This window comes from Dermacentor variabilis, chromosome 2 (assembly GCF_050947875.1).
Source record: "Dermacentor variabilis isolate Ectoservices chromosome 2, ASM5094787v1, whole genome shotgun sequence".
Taxonomy (NCBI): Eukaryota; Metazoa; Arthropoda; class Arachnida; order Ixodida; family Ixodidae; genus Dermacentor; species Dermacentor variabilis.
Genome location: NC_134569.1, coordinates 215056484 through 215072378, shown reverse-complemented (window position 1 = coordinate 215072378; position 15895 = coordinate 215056484). Strand labels below are relative to the sequence as shown.

The window sequence follows — 15895 nt, the reverse complement described above, 5'->3', positions numbered from 1 at the left end:
CAGTCTCCAAGTTTCTGTCCCGCATGTCATTACCGGTAAAATGCATTGATTGTACGCCTTTCTTTTCAATGATATTGGAAGGTTCCAGTCGGCAGCGGAAAATGCCTGCCGTATGCGCACCAACCATCCTTATTCTACTGTAACTTTCCTTCTTAGGATCAGGATTCCATGTGACTAATTCACCTATGTAGACGTACTTCTTCACAGAATCTACAGGCTGACTGGCGATCCTGACCAAACTGCGTGCCCGCGCGGGTCTAATCTTCAAAGCGATCTGCGTTGTTTGCAGAGTGCGCATAGAGCCGGTAGCTTGGTATGCGCTGTGTTTTCTACGTTTAGTTCGCGTTGAAGCGACAGATACGCGGAGGTCAATTGGCTCGCGACTACTGCCGTGATTCCTAACTCCAGCGTTTTCGCAGACAGTTTCCGCTGTCATCAAGCGAGATGTGTTCATATTGACCTGTGCTTGCGTGACACCGTGCTGGTTAATTTAGTTGAAATACGTTCACGGGCTAGTTGGTATGAATTCATGCTAGCAAGAGCAAGCGCGACTGAACAAGGACGTAGAAAGAGACACACAAAGACGGTGCTCTCTCTGTGTGTCTGTTTCTTTCTTCGTCCTCATTGAGTCACGCTTACACATTTTATCATTGTCACTTTAATTAGTAAGCGACTGTTTACAAATCTATACGGCTGATAAAACTACTGTCATTCGTGCAGCTATCTACTAATTTGCTATCGCAATCGACGCTTCGCCTTTCGGGCGGAACTGCGAATTCTGTATATATTGTCACTTTTAAATGAAACAAGTCTTAATCCTTTGAAACAAACACTGTGGTATGCAATGCGTTGTTTTAGATCAGTTTTATTTTTATTTTTTTTTGTTCTTTCCGGGTTTTTTTATTAGCGACCCGTCGCGAGGAGCCTCGTGTTCATGCTTGGGCCAGCGAGCGCTGTTGTTGCGCAGCGAATCATGGGCGGCACGCACAAAGTGAAAACATTTCCTGACCAAACTTTTCGCGTAGTATCCGCAGCGTTGACAGCTATGTACGGAACGGAAAGTTGTGTTACTGTCTGTGTTAGCACACCGTATCAGTAACTCAAGCCACTGCCGCTTAGTAAAAAAAATGACAGTGGCTTAGCTCGGCTATGCCAGGATATACGTAGCGAAAGCTAAGGCATAGCATGGTTAGCCTTGGTTAACCTTGATTGCAAGTCCAGGTTAGTCTGGTTGTTTAGCTATGTTGTGGCGTTTAGCCAGTCGTTCGGCGCGCTGTTCGTCGGTTTCCTCTTCATCTCGTTCCGATGTCGATTCCAGGCCTCCTCCTGCTTATCAGAATTGTCGCCGTCCATACTGCCGCCTCAACTGTGGTTGAGGCGCACGCGAGCTCTCTTTTCAATCCTCCGACTTGTTATCAGGCATGCGACGCAGTTGGCGAGGTGAGTGGAGGCGAGCACAACGACGAGGAACGCGGTGTGACGTCATACAAAACGCCGGCAGCGTAAAGGCGCTGCGCTGCGCAGCGGCGGAACGCCTGTGGCTCGGTGCTACTAGTGGCGCATGCGCAGTAGTGACTAGGGAGCGAGAGAGAGAGAAATAAATATCCGCGGTGAGGCGCGCGTTGTGACGTCATGTGCCTCAGACGGCCAGGCTCTCCTAGACCGGCTCCGGAGCCTGCCGGCTTCACGTATGGTCAGCCTGTGTCGCCTCTATGAGGAGACAGTTCCCCCACTACCTGTGGCAGTGGCTCTTCCTCCTCCCCATCACGGACCTCCGGACGTGCATCTCTCCCTCAAGGGGATAGCCAAGAGGAGAGGACCAGCCGCAGCCCTGCAGCAGGCGGCAGCCAGCAAGCTCCTGGAGGAGTTGGAAGGACACCTGCTGGTGTTCGCGGATGGTTCTGTCCTCCCCAGCGGGTCGGCAGCAGCGGCATGCACAGTTCCAACTCTCGCCTGTCACAGGCAGTGTAGGCTCCCGTTTAGAGCAAGCTCTACTGCAGCTTAGCTCGCGGGGCTGTATCTGGCTGCCGACCTCCTTGCTGAGCAACTTCCCCAGCAGCCGGTGCCGGTGGTGTGCGACTCCAAGCCAGCGCTTCTGGCCCTCGTCAACCCACGGAGGGCAGGACTGACAGTGGTGCTGCTGCTTGCCAAGTTAACGGCTCTAGCCACCGTCGGAATCCCAATATCCTTCCACTGGCTGCCTTCACATGTCGGGGTAGCCGGTAACGAGGAGGCGGATACCTATGCCGAAGCTGCCCATCATGATGTAGTCCCTGTTACCAGAGCGGTAGCGGCTTCGGACTACACGAGACCTCAGCTACAGTGCCTGCTCACCTCCATTCACCTGCATCCCCGAGTGGCTATTGGCAGGGCCCCCAAGCCGCTTCCAGAGAACGGCCTCTCCAGAAGAGACCGTTCCACCCTCCTGCGCTTGCGGACTTGTTGCACTTGGACTGCGGCCCGGCTGTACGCCAAGGGCCGCGCCGCGTCACCTGCCTGCAAGAGGTGCGGGGACCCCGAGACTCTGGAGCACCTTCTCTGTGCCTGCCCATCCTTGGCGCAGGAACGCTCCACAGTGATCTACACCTAGAGACGCCACGGCCTTCCAGCGGCCACAGAGACTGACCTGCTGTTCCCGGTGTGTCCACAGCTCCCTTCACTGCGAAGCCTGTTGGCGTTTATAAGTTCCACGGGAATAGACACCCTATAAGCGCCCGCTACAACACTGGCAATTTTACTCAGGACTGCCACCTGTCGCGCATAGTGGATAATATTAGGCCACATCCTCCCTCTTTCTCTATCATTCACTTCCCGCTCCCTCTCCCCTCACGACGCTTCGCCGTGCTCCCTCACGGGTTGCAGAATCAAGCGTCCTTCCTTTCTTTAGATCACTATCATCATGTGCCTCCTCGAAGCACCGCCACGGCGAAATCGCAAGTTTGCGGCCAGTAAAGCTTTTGCTTGAAAAATAAAGGTGCGGCCTGCCGCGTGCACCGAAAACGCTGTTATCTGCCGTAGCGCCTGCGGTCGACGACTGCTGTCGGGGATCAGCATAGGAAATGCGCGAGGAACGCTCTTGGAACGCCGTCGCCCGTAGAAACCGACGCTTCTCATCCCAGACCGCTAGCGCCGTTCGGCCCAGCCCAGCGGCGGATAACGGAACTATGGCTGAGGCATTCGCTTCCATTGCGGCCCGCCTGATGTGCAGGCCACACCCTTTGTGTTTATTCAGTACTCGTGCTCAAGCAACACCACCTACACAGCACAAGGCCTGTTCACTCCCATCCATGACGTCATTCTACTGGCCCAAAATTCCAATTGCCAAGGCTGGCGCTACGAAAGCGGTGACGTCAACATCACCGCGGCTTATTCGTAAGCATATCGATTGCATTCTATGGCAGTCGGGGCAGCAGCATTACGTCATGGATGGGTGTGAACAGATGTGTTATCTAGGTGGTGTTGGCTCAATCACACCGCTAAAACTGCGATCGCTTTCAATGTCTTGCCTTCGGCTGAAACAACCTCTTTTCCGATTTCTTTTTGCAGCGATCTTTCGCAATAGTTAAACGTCAGCTGTAGCTGTCGTAGCATATGAAAAAAGTGAAAGTACGGGCGAATTTCGTTCTATCATCGCAAAGGGCAAAGAGAAGCGTACAAAAATAACGGCTTTCAAGATTTTTTCTAGAGGGCAAAATTTACGCAGCAAGTTCCAGTTTTCTTGTTCAGTCACATTTGTAATTTTTTTGCTTCAGGTTAGGTAATTTCGACCAGTCTATTTACGCCAACTTCAATGTGACGAATGCCACCAGCGGCTCCGGTCTCACCAAGTACACGAACGACTTCTTCGACCAGACACTTACGTGGCAGGATGTTTGTTGGCTCCAGAATTTCACGTCGCTGCCCATAGTACTCAAAGGAATCATAACCGGTAAGACACGATTGTTGAAGTTTGTAAATACTAAGCAGACAGCGCACGGATGGTCGAGGAGGATGTAGTACAGGCAAATGAAATGCTTATAGACAGATAATTGCAATATGTGCATATTCGTATACATTGCAACAAATAGGTTATTTTAAAAAATCCGTGACGAAACAGTCGACGATAATTATCAATGTCATCGAATAGCCGAAGGCTTTATTAACGGAATTGTGCGCTTGGAGACAAATTTGCTGCAGGGAAGATGTTTACTAGCGTTTTCTTTTTCCTTCATTGTGTAATTCCGCATAGAATGGACCGTTATCCAGGACATCTACATCGGTTGTATAAGCAGACAGGACGTCCGTTTCTAAAAAGCTATAGACCCCTCGCATAAAACCGACAACACTTTGCACATATTGGTTTCCAGCCGCCATCATGAAGGTTAAACATACGAGCGAGCGCACGACGCGCGTGGAAAGTTTGTGGGCCACGCACACTCTGATACAGGTCTTATTTAGCTTACGTGGTGTTCTGACGTAGAAACGTACCGAGAGAATCTCACACACACTCACACACAAACACACACACACACACACACACACACACACACACACACACACATACACACACACGCACACACGGCATGTTCGCCGCATACCGTCGTGTTGCGATCGTAAGAGTGCGGTGTTGTAGTCTCGCTTCTTTCTTGTCTTGCGCTGCCGCTAATCGCGAGCAATATCCTGGCCTACTCCAGCCTTTTCGCCCCGAAGGCGCTGTTAACTGCTATACGACGTGAAAGTGTTGAAGTGGAGAAGCTCTGACTGCGGGAGCTACAACTTTTGCCGAGTCTTATGTGATTCTAGATTACATCAGAGAAAATTACGCGAGAAAATTATATAACTTACTATATTCCTATACCACATGAAGCGAAAGCCTCCTGCATACTTAGTTATGCATTAAGTTACAAGTCATAGGATCAGAGGGGTCAGACATCTTGTGAGACATTATGAGCTCCAGTGTGAAGTACGCGCATGGCGGTCTAGGTCGATGTACTCAACGACACATGCGAGCACTTAATGTGCTACTTAAAGGTACAGCACGCTTGCCGCCAGTAAGTGTTACAAATGTGTAATGCAAGCCGCACAAAATTACGTTGCATCCTCTCAGCAGGGGAAAGCAGCACTCGCCATACCACACCTTGTTCTCACAGCTTCGCTCGTCGCACCTCGTTTCTCGTTTGGCGAGCATCCCTGGCCGTAGCGTACTCCAAGAACTTCTGCGCAATCCGCTAGGCGCCTAGCGAGCATCCTTCACCGCAGTCTCTCTCGCTTCGCAGTCGACTGTGCTAAAGCCCCTGAAACTTCGTAAAGTAGTGCCACTCTCCTCCTCCGCCGTCACTCCTCCTCGTTTCTCCTCTCTTTCACGCTCCCTCCTCGACCATGGCGCCGCCTACGATGCTCGAGCGCAGCAGACGACCTTTCGCAGAGTGAATGCACGCATAGCAAGGCAGTGCTCTTTAGGCGTTCACGTTGGCTTTCCAGCTCCGCGTAACTTCGTGTAAAGCATAGAATTTCTAGTCGGATGCTTGTACAAATTCGGTAACGGCAGCTTTTTTTTTTCATTTTTTGATCACTATTTCTTAAAAAAGTATCTGAAGGAGTGTTAACGCTGTGCGTTGACGACTGCGAATGTATCGCGTGCCCTACAATTAGGTACGCAACATTTGTCAAGGGCGTGTCGCAAGATCTTGTTGCGAATGGTTGTAAATAACACGTTTACCATCGAATGACAACGTCTTGGCTTCCAGCAAGCCCTCAGCCTAAAGAATCCGCGCCGCCCTTACCATGTGAATTCGCGGCGCGTATGAGCTATGACGTACAAAGGCTGACGGAGATCACTGCTCTGGAGGTTCGAAAGTGTATTACAAGCTACAGTGCCGCCAACGTGCGTGCTTGCCAATCTAAGCGCGCGCAAAGCCTCAGAGGTGCGCGCTGGTGCTATTATGTTTCTCGTGTCTCAACGCCGACAGAAATACCGCGGCCGATCATCGAGTCGGGACTGTGCGTACACAAGAAAATAAAATGAGTTTTTAGCCTTCGTGCGCGAAGCGGGAGCGTGATAACAATGCTTGACTCAATCTCAAACAAGACCACTGTGGCCTTCAGTAATTTTTTCAGGTTAATGACTTATCACGAATAACACTTCATCGTGCGTTGGTTCGTCCGTTTACTAAGTGACGTACTTGTCGCGAACCGAGTTACACTGAGGTACATGCATTCAGGACGGTTGCACTCCCTTCGAAGTAACATTTGCGAGACATGACTTTATTAGTGAAGTCATGATCGCGCAAAGAATCCCCCGGCCATGACGCGGCCGAAATTGCAGCAAGTGAAATGATGTTTTATTCACAGGTTAATATGATATGAAACGGCATTCGAGTTGCAAGTTAACAGTTTATTTTCACATAGATGCATTACAGATTTGCCTTTGCAGTCACAAGTCCGTGTGCACCATTTATTGTCTCATTGCGTAAATAAACGCACCAGCCTAAGAGTCCTACAGCAAGCGTGTCTCAATTAGGCATAATGATTGTAGAAACTAATAGTGGCATAGACGAGCAAGCGAACGACTATATGAGCGCGCGAACTCAACGAGCGAGCAAACGACTAAACGAGCGTGCGAACGAACGAGCAAACGACTAAGCACGAACGACGACTAAACCAGCCAGGGAACGGGCGGGAGACCGCACGTTTTCTTTGCGAGTGCTCCACCGCCGCATCTTAAGCTTCGCACACTTGAAAGCTCACGCGAATTAACACGTACGTCTCAATTACCTATGATGCGGTCGCTCGACGACGAACGCACCGCGTAACACGGTTTCGGGAGAGCACGCACGCTTTTCATCGGTGCCTCTGTATCGCAAATCCACCGGGCGACCGCCAACGAGGAACACGAACAAATGTGGCAAACAAAGCTAGTCTATCTAAAGAAGGCTAGTAAGTAACCACAAAAGGCAGAGAGTTGCTCTCCTGAGGCGCTTTCATGATCGAGACTGAAATTTTATCAAAAGGACTGCGCTGAATCTTAAAAACTTCGTAATCACGTTATCGCACGCAACCTCGCGTGCCCGCGAACTCAAGCCGGTTGGCGTTCAAAACGATTAAGCGCACCAAATATGACTAACACGACCACGTAGTGCGCATATAAGCAAAGCAGACGTTGCGTAAAAATCATGTTAAAGCGTGCGTACAAATGACAACATGCACAGTGAACTGTGCAATATCTACTACGTTATTGCCCGCAGCACAATACGCAAGCCTGGCACATACAATACTCTGAGAGAGCCACAACTTACATCACATAGTCGCGCGGAGGAAGTTGGTCGGAAGTTCTCTCTCCCAATTCGGTGAAGCCATGTCTTTCTTCTTAACGCGTGGCGCTTACCGGACGGTATCGCGAACATATTCTTGCCTTTGCTAAAACTATATTGGCATCCAAACGCGCAGCAGGTCATGGTAACAGAAAATGACGTGAAGCGACGTCGCACTTGCCACAAAACATCCTTCAAGGCGTTCACAAGATCAAAACAACACAGAATAGGAACGGAAGGAATGCCGCCAACAAGCGCCGCTTCTCGAGCAAAGATGGCACTGAAGCGCGACTGTAAACAAACGAAGCCGGCGCAAGGGGCCACGTGCTGCCATTAGGCCAATAGCGACGCGGCGTCGGCTTCGGCCAGAGCGCTGGAGGCGGAGGCGGCGTTCTTCAAAGCGTGGCACTACTTTACGAAGTTTAAGGGGCTTTAGACTGTGCCACTACCGCCCCCGCCGCCACGTGACGTCCGCGACGCAACACCTGTTTTTCTGTCTGCGCGCGCCGCTCGTTCCCCTCTCCATCCGCCGTTCGCTAGGGTATGGTCACGTGAGTTTCTTTCTTTTTTTTTTTTTTACTAGTCGACTAGAGGTCGCGTTTGTTTCAAGGCCATCGCGCAACGATTTCGCCTTAATACTGAAGCAAATGAAGACGCGCGGCGTGCTGCAATATATTGTGCACTGATGTCTAGCAACGCCATGAGGTCATAATCTAACGCGATCGAACTCACCTCATCAACGCAAGGGTATTCGGCCACATCATCAGGCCTTCTTGTTGCGGGCACCCTACCGACATACCATCCTTGGCTCAACAAATGCGTCTGCTTTCGCCCACGGGGTTTCATGGGCAGCTAACGCAGCTCCTCACGACGGTGCCCTGTATATCGCAATAGTGTGAATACCGCTGTACGCGTTCTTCTAAATATATTTTGTGACTATTGAACTAAAGCTGCTGGACTTAACTGTTACAATTAGAGTGAAAAAAATTCCGAGCCTTTCCACTATGTGAGGATGGAAGACCACCGAAGCTGTATTGCTCAACAGCTACATTAAGTTCTAAATGGTTCTTATGGTATATTGCTTGAATAGATGCACAAACACACAAATCTGGGGTTTGTTTAGTCTTCTATATATTAGCTTTATTTTTTATTCCTTTCTTTATTTATTACTTTCTTATTTCTTGCATTTATTTTACTTTTACATATGCCCTAACGTTTCGACACGTATCGTCATAGACTACCGTTTGGGCAACAGCACTGATCGCTCCCCCAAAAAGAAGTATAACATTAACAAACCTCATAACTTAGCAATGAAAGGAACTCTAGTCTCAAATCGCGAAATGTCTCAAACGCTGAACAAAGAAACAAATTGTTTGTTTCTACGGAACCTTTATTTAGTCCATCGTTCCGATCGTGTTACGACGGGTTCATACTTTTCAGCCGTACTCGAGGTGGTCGCGGTTTGAAAGTTATTGTGGCTAGCCAGGAACAGCAAAAGGCCTGACATTCTATCAGCTCTTTCAAGCCGTTACAGGCTCTTGCCAATGTGCGTCCTAATAATCGCAATATCACCTCGCAATAATGCCGCCATGGCCACGATCGATTTAAATTTCCTCCTACTTATATAATCACACACATCGCTTCATTCAACTGGTGCTGAAATGAATTCTCTCAGATTCAACTTTGGTTGACTGCTATATGTAATTTCCAGGGCTGAGAAGATTTCACGACAAGGGATATTTATACTTTAAGCAATGGTTGTCACGGTACTGGTTTCAGCTGTAGTACGAACTGTTTAGTATAGTACACTGAGTGAGTATGACCGCACAATTTGAGCAGCGCATACATCGCTAAAGCGCTAACATCATTCGTGGTATAAGACGAGTGTTATACTTTTGGCCTTTCTGTGGCTCAAGAAATGCTGATATGGTGGTTTCCGGGGAATTCGCAGCAGAGGACGCCAAGCGTGCGGTGGAGTATGGCGCCAGAGCCATCCTTGTGTCCAACCATGGAGGTCGACAGCTGGACGGAGCACCGGCCACTGTGAGCATATATACGGCATGCATCAGACATGCGCAACCATTGAAATTCTCTTAATTTTAGTGAGCCAAACTAACAACAGTAACAAGCATTAGTTAAACGGCGTTAGAAGTGCTTCACAGGTAAGCTGCGAGGTTACTAATTACAACCATTGCATTGGATGCTATTTGTCAGACGAATGCCTCGTCGAATAATTGTCTTCAACTGAATCTCTCATGATGTCGCTTTTCTGGATAATGATTACCTCGTGAGTGGCGGATCATAACGTTGTTTCTGCAATAAAACGACATGACTAATTAAACATAATGATCGCGAATAAATGTCTAAAACATAAAGCCACAGCTTCCTTTCTTGGGGGTGGTGCTCGCCTCCTGATCGGCTGAAAGAATAGGAGTTGGTAAGAGTGACCATAACTCGCCTGTTAGCTCTCCCTACAGAGTATCTTATGGCTCTGGAGGCAATCGTACTGATTGCCTCCAGAGCCATGATTCCGCGATCTAAGATTGTTTAGAAAGTACACTACCAAATTCATCTCTTGCCATGATCCCATGACCTAAGATTGTTTAGGAAGTACAGTACCAAATTAAACAGTGAACTTCAATGTTCTAGGTAAGCAAACCAAACAACATTACTGGATAACAATAAAACGCGTCCAAAATTCCTTGCGGAGCTCTTAAATGACCAATTTATTATGAAAGTGAATAGTTCCCACTTACAGGAACATTCCACCGACGCCTCACAAATATTACGAAAGACGAGTGCCGAAGCCCCTTTGAAGTACCTGCACCAGCTCGACATGACGGCTTGGAATTTGATGGCATCTTCTAGGACTTACTTAATTATTTCGCGGTACAAATTTACTGCGTTGTGTTCTACAGGAACCAAATATTAGACACGTCAAGTTACAGCATCCTTTACTGAGCCAACGTAGTCCAAATACGAAAAAACACTTTGGAATCCCTGACGTCGCACTAACGTACCATCGTCTGGGCTTTGGCGCGTAATTCAAATACTGATACATTGGTCTTCATCTTCTCATGTAATAATTGACCTATTATTTTGAAATGATCACCTGCAGTGTTCTCAAACAACGTTTGCTCACTCTAAGCTGATTTAGAATTTTCCTTTAAAAAGTAAATTATGCGGTTTTACGTGCCAAAACCACGACCTGATTATGAGGCACGCCGTAGTGGGCGACTCCGGAAAATTATGACTGCATGGGGTTCATTAACATGCTCCTAAACCTAAGTTCACCGGTGTTGTCGCATTTCGCACCCATCGAAATGCGGCCCCAAGCATAGACTGTTGGGCCAGTAGGTCCATCAAGTAGTGTCGTTGAGCGGGAAAACGGGCGGGAAGGAACGGAGTAGACAGGACAGACGCTCACTTACAACTGAAGCTTAATGAAAGGCTTCCCAGGAAGCGGAAGGCCGCACATGTGCAGTCAAAAGGCAGATATAAAGCTCATGCACATTCACACACAAAAATGTTAAAAGAATGCAATCACCCAAGGAAATACTAATTTCTTTATCCGTCAAGGCAACTGACGGGACACTGACACACGTGGCAGATTGTGCGTATATCTGGCCAGCCTCAACTATTCCTTCCGCCAGTCTCTCATTAGACTTGTTTAAGATCGTTGCATTTCTAAATAGCGGAGTGCAACCGCAATATTTGACGTGTGCAGGTAGGTGCATACCACCCGCAACAGCCTTTGAAGACGCCAAGTGCTCCCTGTGTCGCTCGTTTATACATCGACCCGTTTGGCCAATGTTTACTTTACCGCAGCGGAGCGTAATCTGGTAAATGACCTCAATGGGGCAAGTCACAAGGGGGTTTACGTGTCTCTTTTCACGTGCACTTTTCTTTAACTTTTCTTTTCGCTCCGATTACGTATTAGAGAGCATAAATACGCGAGGTCACAGGGGGCTGTGAAAACTACGTCCACCACATGCTTGCGTCCTACTTTCTTCAGGTTGTGCGAAACTGCATGTATGTATGGCATCACCACAACCCTTCTTGGTTTCCGCTTTTCCTGTGTGATTGAGCCATATTGTGCTTCTTTAAAAGCGAACCTCCCACGGCCACCAAGAGACTAAACCCGAGCTTTCGAGACGTGACACCTGCAAACTGAAGCTGTGCTCGACCTTGTGGTTACAGGACTCTCAAAGCCTAGTTCAGGCACGACAAAGTAATCCCTCGTTTGACGAGCTCAGTGTATGAGGAGTCATAAGGTAGGCTTTTCTTAGAGCGTGGTAAATATTCCCGAAAAACATGGTCGTCCCATTTAAAATACAAAGCGAGGTATAAAACGGCAACACGCCATTGGCGGGAAGTTCAAGGGTAAAAGACAAAGAACATGAAGCATTATTAAAAAATTTAACATGCTATTAGCTACCGATAGGGACGTTTGGCCACTCGGTACACGTAAAAAAACAAGAAAGTCATGAACGTATCTGTACACTTTTAAAACATGCCTTTCTACAAGTTCAGGTTGCAACTGGCGGTCCAATTTGGTTTGAAAAATCTCACAAAGAACAGGCGCAGCACAAGAGCCGATACATATGCCCGTCTGTTGCACATAGGTATTGATGTCATAGCTTACAATTGCGGATAACAAATAACACTTCAACAACTCCAAAAAATTGCTCATATTGACTAACGAGGAGTTTTGAAAGGTCACAACTCCATGAAATCATGGAATGCTAAAAACAACTCATCGTACGGCACAGAGTAGAAAAGTTTCTCAACGTCGATAGAGACACCATAGTTTGCTACAGGTAAATCCCTCCGCTAGGTCCTGCACTAGCAATTCCGAGTTCTTTAACTTGAAGGGGTCTACAGGCGTCAACATGTGGTGGCGTTGCAAGAAAGAACGGACATGTGCTGCCAGCAGCGCTCTTCCGTCACGATGGCATGGAACGGACCCAAATCTCCGTGTGTTATTGCGGTGAAGATTACTTCAAAGACATCACCTTTGTAGGATTTGACTGCTTTTCTGAGGCCTCCCAATTCCATTCATGCCATGCCAGCTACATGCAGCATGCAACTGCTATAGGCAAATGCAACATGTCAGGACACCTAGTGGAATATAACGGAAGTGCTATACACAGCTTGTACGTATCGACACCACTCGGCGCGTATGTCAAATGGCATGATAGGATGGTAATGATGATGGTGATGATTTAATAGCAGTCTCTCTGAAATGGGACGGTGAAAAACACTCATCTAGCCTGCTTTAATTAATCAGGTATACAATACTAGTTGTTTTTTGTTACATCAATGTCTATACATAAGCACAATCTTCTTTTCCTTACTGAAGTCTTCTACCCTGTACCGTTGCCTATGCAGCTGCTACATGGCGTGCCATCTGGCGTAATAATATCCAGCTGCAATGCAAATGGGGCACATAGAGACGCTACGCGGCGCGCGTCTCACATCGCCAGGCAAGTGGCACAGTACGATGCTAATGATGTTGATGATTTATTGACAATTTATTCGCATCTTGTTTCAAATGCGACGGTGACATGCTCACCTAGCTAGCGTTATTTAATCAGGTACGCAATGTATATTTTTCTAGCATTCTTGTATACATGCCATTAAACTTCTTTTTCTTCCTCATTCTCCAACTGCCTTGTGCATCGCTTCCTGTGCATCTGGTATGTGGGGTCCTAACTGATGTAATAATATGCAACTGCAATGCGAAACGTGCACGTGTCGACGCTACGCGGCGCGCCTGCAAGATCGCGTGTGTCCTTGCGCACTAGGACGCGTTTATAGAGCATTGTCCTGCTGCATGCTTGCAAGCGCTGCCGTGGCTCAGTGGTAGAATAGCCGCCTCCAACGCAGCGGGCTCGGGTTTGATCCCGGCGGGAACTAGTTACTTTTTTTTCTCTCATTGCCGGCGATTACTGCTACGGATAACGGTGGTGAATGCCGGGGCGGCAGCGGACACCATCACCACCCGAAGTAGCTGTTCGAATAAGTGCATCACTTATGCTGTAAAATGAAAACAGTCCGGCAGCTCCGATCACAAGTGCTTATCATAGACACCTGCGTCACACGCAGATCGAGGCATTGCCGGCGATCATGGAAGCCGTAGGGAACAGCACAGAGGTCTACCTGGACGGCGGCGTGCGGACGGGAACTGACGTCCTCAAGGCGCTTGCCCTGGGTGCCAGAGCTGTATTCGTCGGCAGGCCTGCGCTCTGGGGTCTGGCCTACAACGTAAGAGTGTACTTACTAAAAATTTTACACGCTTGAAGGGGCTGGCTCTTGCGGTAAATAACACTCTTACCCTTAAAGGAATAGTGAATAAAAAAATTGTCGCCGAGATTTCTGTCTCCAGTGATAGCTGTCGCACCGAGAGCGCCCAAAACAACGCTCTTTCTGAGGAGAAGTGAGCTAGCAGTAATTATTTTAGTGAATATTTCTCAAATCGCAGCACCTACCGGCCTCCTCCGAAAGCTCCGACAAAACCGGACATCGCGTCACGCTTACCCACCTCGTGGCCCATTGGGAGCGATCGTCCACACTGAGCGCGCGTAGGGGCGAGTTGACGTTTGCAGCGACGCGCTTTCCTTGTTCGACCGTCCTATTCGCACCGCTTGCTCGTGTAAGCTGTTCGAAAATCTCGTCTTTCATCACGTGCTTTTGTGGCTTGACGTGTGCTGCAGCCGTGGCAATGCCGCAGAATGCCGAGGGTCCGCTGCGCGCATGTTAAAACTGCAGGCAGCGGTAGTCTTTTTCACGCGTGCCTCTAATGAATGCTTCTCCCGTAAACCGCTGGCTTGTTCACGCTGTAGTTTTGCGCACAGGTGCCGTTTGACCGTAATTTGTTGTTTGTACGACGTTCTGAGCCAAATGTTTGGTCAATTCTGCCAGGATGAATCTAAATCCGCATCGTCTGAAGCGACGGCTGATAAAAAAAAAACATTCGCCGACATCATACTGGTGGCGCCATCTCGTCTGCGCCAAGGGAAGGAGTACTCGGCTGCGATGAAACTCTACGGGACGCTGAAACCGCTCCGCATTTACTCGTTCACTCCGTGAATAACAAGACACTTCCTGCTTACAGAGGCGCATTTCAGTCACTGCACATGCCTGGCCTCAATCCTCACCCGTTGCTCCATAGCATCTATTCTCAATAACAGCTACTTACGCGCATCGAGCACCTGCCGCGCGAGAGTCGGCAGCCGACTGTTATGCTCACGCCGCCGGCCACACCTGCTCCGATGGCGTAGGTAAGGGAGGTCTACACGCGTCAATCTTCAACGATTTCTGCGTTTTTTTTTTACATTGTGTACTCACGGCACTTGTATTGTGCATTGGTAGCTTTCACGTTTTACGCGCTACCAGCTACCCATAACATATACAACCAAACGGGCGGGGCAAGCCGCTTTGCGCAGAACGCAGAGTAATTTCCTTACGTCGCCTGACATTGCATAGCCTGAGGCATAAGCGTCCTCGCTCTGTTGAAACCAAACATGGCAAAGCGTTTGCGTGAGTGAATCACGCTGGGCACACCGCCACGAATGCAACACTGTCAATGAGGCATGCACATCTCGTCTCGCTAACTCATTCGTGACAGGTGCGAGCTTGCGATCCGAGCCGCAGGAACCGTGTTTATATCTGGTTTCCACTTATGATGCCGCCCCTGATCTCTCGAGGCGAACGCGTGTACATGGCATGCACAGTGTAAACACCACTGTCCAGACTCCCCTGGCACCGCGGAGGGGGACTGCTGCGATGGGTCTTCGTCAATTTCGCTTGACGACGCGGACGGATCGTAGGCATACGCCTTTATCGTTCGTGGTCGTTCTGTAGGCCGCTCATCCAAGTCGGAGTCATAATCTCCACTCATGCTTTCACTCTCACTAGAATTTTGCATTTTGCACTGCGCAACGCGAGGAAAGTAAAACTGCGCAGCCGGTCATTTCGCCCCGCGGCTGCTGACGGTAGATGTGACGTCAGATCCGCCGGCTTGTTGTCGGGAGCGCTTTGCGAGTGACGCGGTGGCCGCTCATAGAGCGTCAAAAATAAAGCCATCCGCTCAAAATTAAAATAATGACTCAAAATAATGACTATATACTATAGCAATCGTGTCTTAGGAATGCAATTGTGGGGCTTTCTCTATAGTCTTGGATTTTTATTCTGTATCCCTTTAAGGTGATCGAAATATTATTGTACACGGCAGCGAACTAGCACTACACCTACAGAAGCTGCGGTTTAATACTGTAATGATTCTGTCTACTTGTGCCTGCAGTGACAAAAATTACTTACGCTACAATTGTTCGACAGAGAAAATTTCAGCCAATCCTGAATCTAGATATATTATTAGCGAATAAGAGCTGCCATTGGTAAGCACCACATACGAACAAACAGCTTCGTGATTTCATCCCCTGGTGCCTACCGAATAACTGAGACGTGAGTTTGATAGCGCTTTAAGTAGTGCAGTTTATTTCATCCAGGTTAATGGTCGTCTATCGCACCTATGATAATGCTTACTTGCCACAAAAAGAAAAGTTTATTTGTCCAAGATATTGAATCGACCTAATTCCTTAACC

The 15895-nt window shown here is 48.5% G+C and overlaps 1 protein-coding gene across 4 annotated transcripts in view; it reads left to right on the top strand.

Annotated features, from left to right (window-relative positions):
• LOC142573098 (2-Hydroxyacid oxidase 1-like) overlaps nucleotides 1-15895 on the top strand; it is a 192075-nt gene that overhangs the window by 109643 nt on the left and 66537 nt on the right. For 2 of the 4 annotated variants that reach the window (XM_075682620.1, XM_075682622.1), the window contains exons 5-7: nucleotides 3753-3928; nucleotides 9241-9332; nucleotides 13398-13556. In XM_075682620.1, coding sequence (XP_075538735.1) covers nucleotides 3753-3928; nucleotides 9241-9332; nucleotides 13398-13556 — 427 coding nt within the window. The remainder of the gene's footprint in view (nucleotides 1-3752; nucleotides 3929-9240; nucleotides 9333-13397; nucleotides 13557-15895) is intronic. The other 2 variants (XM_075682621.1, XM_075682623.1) reach the window with 2 other exon arrangements.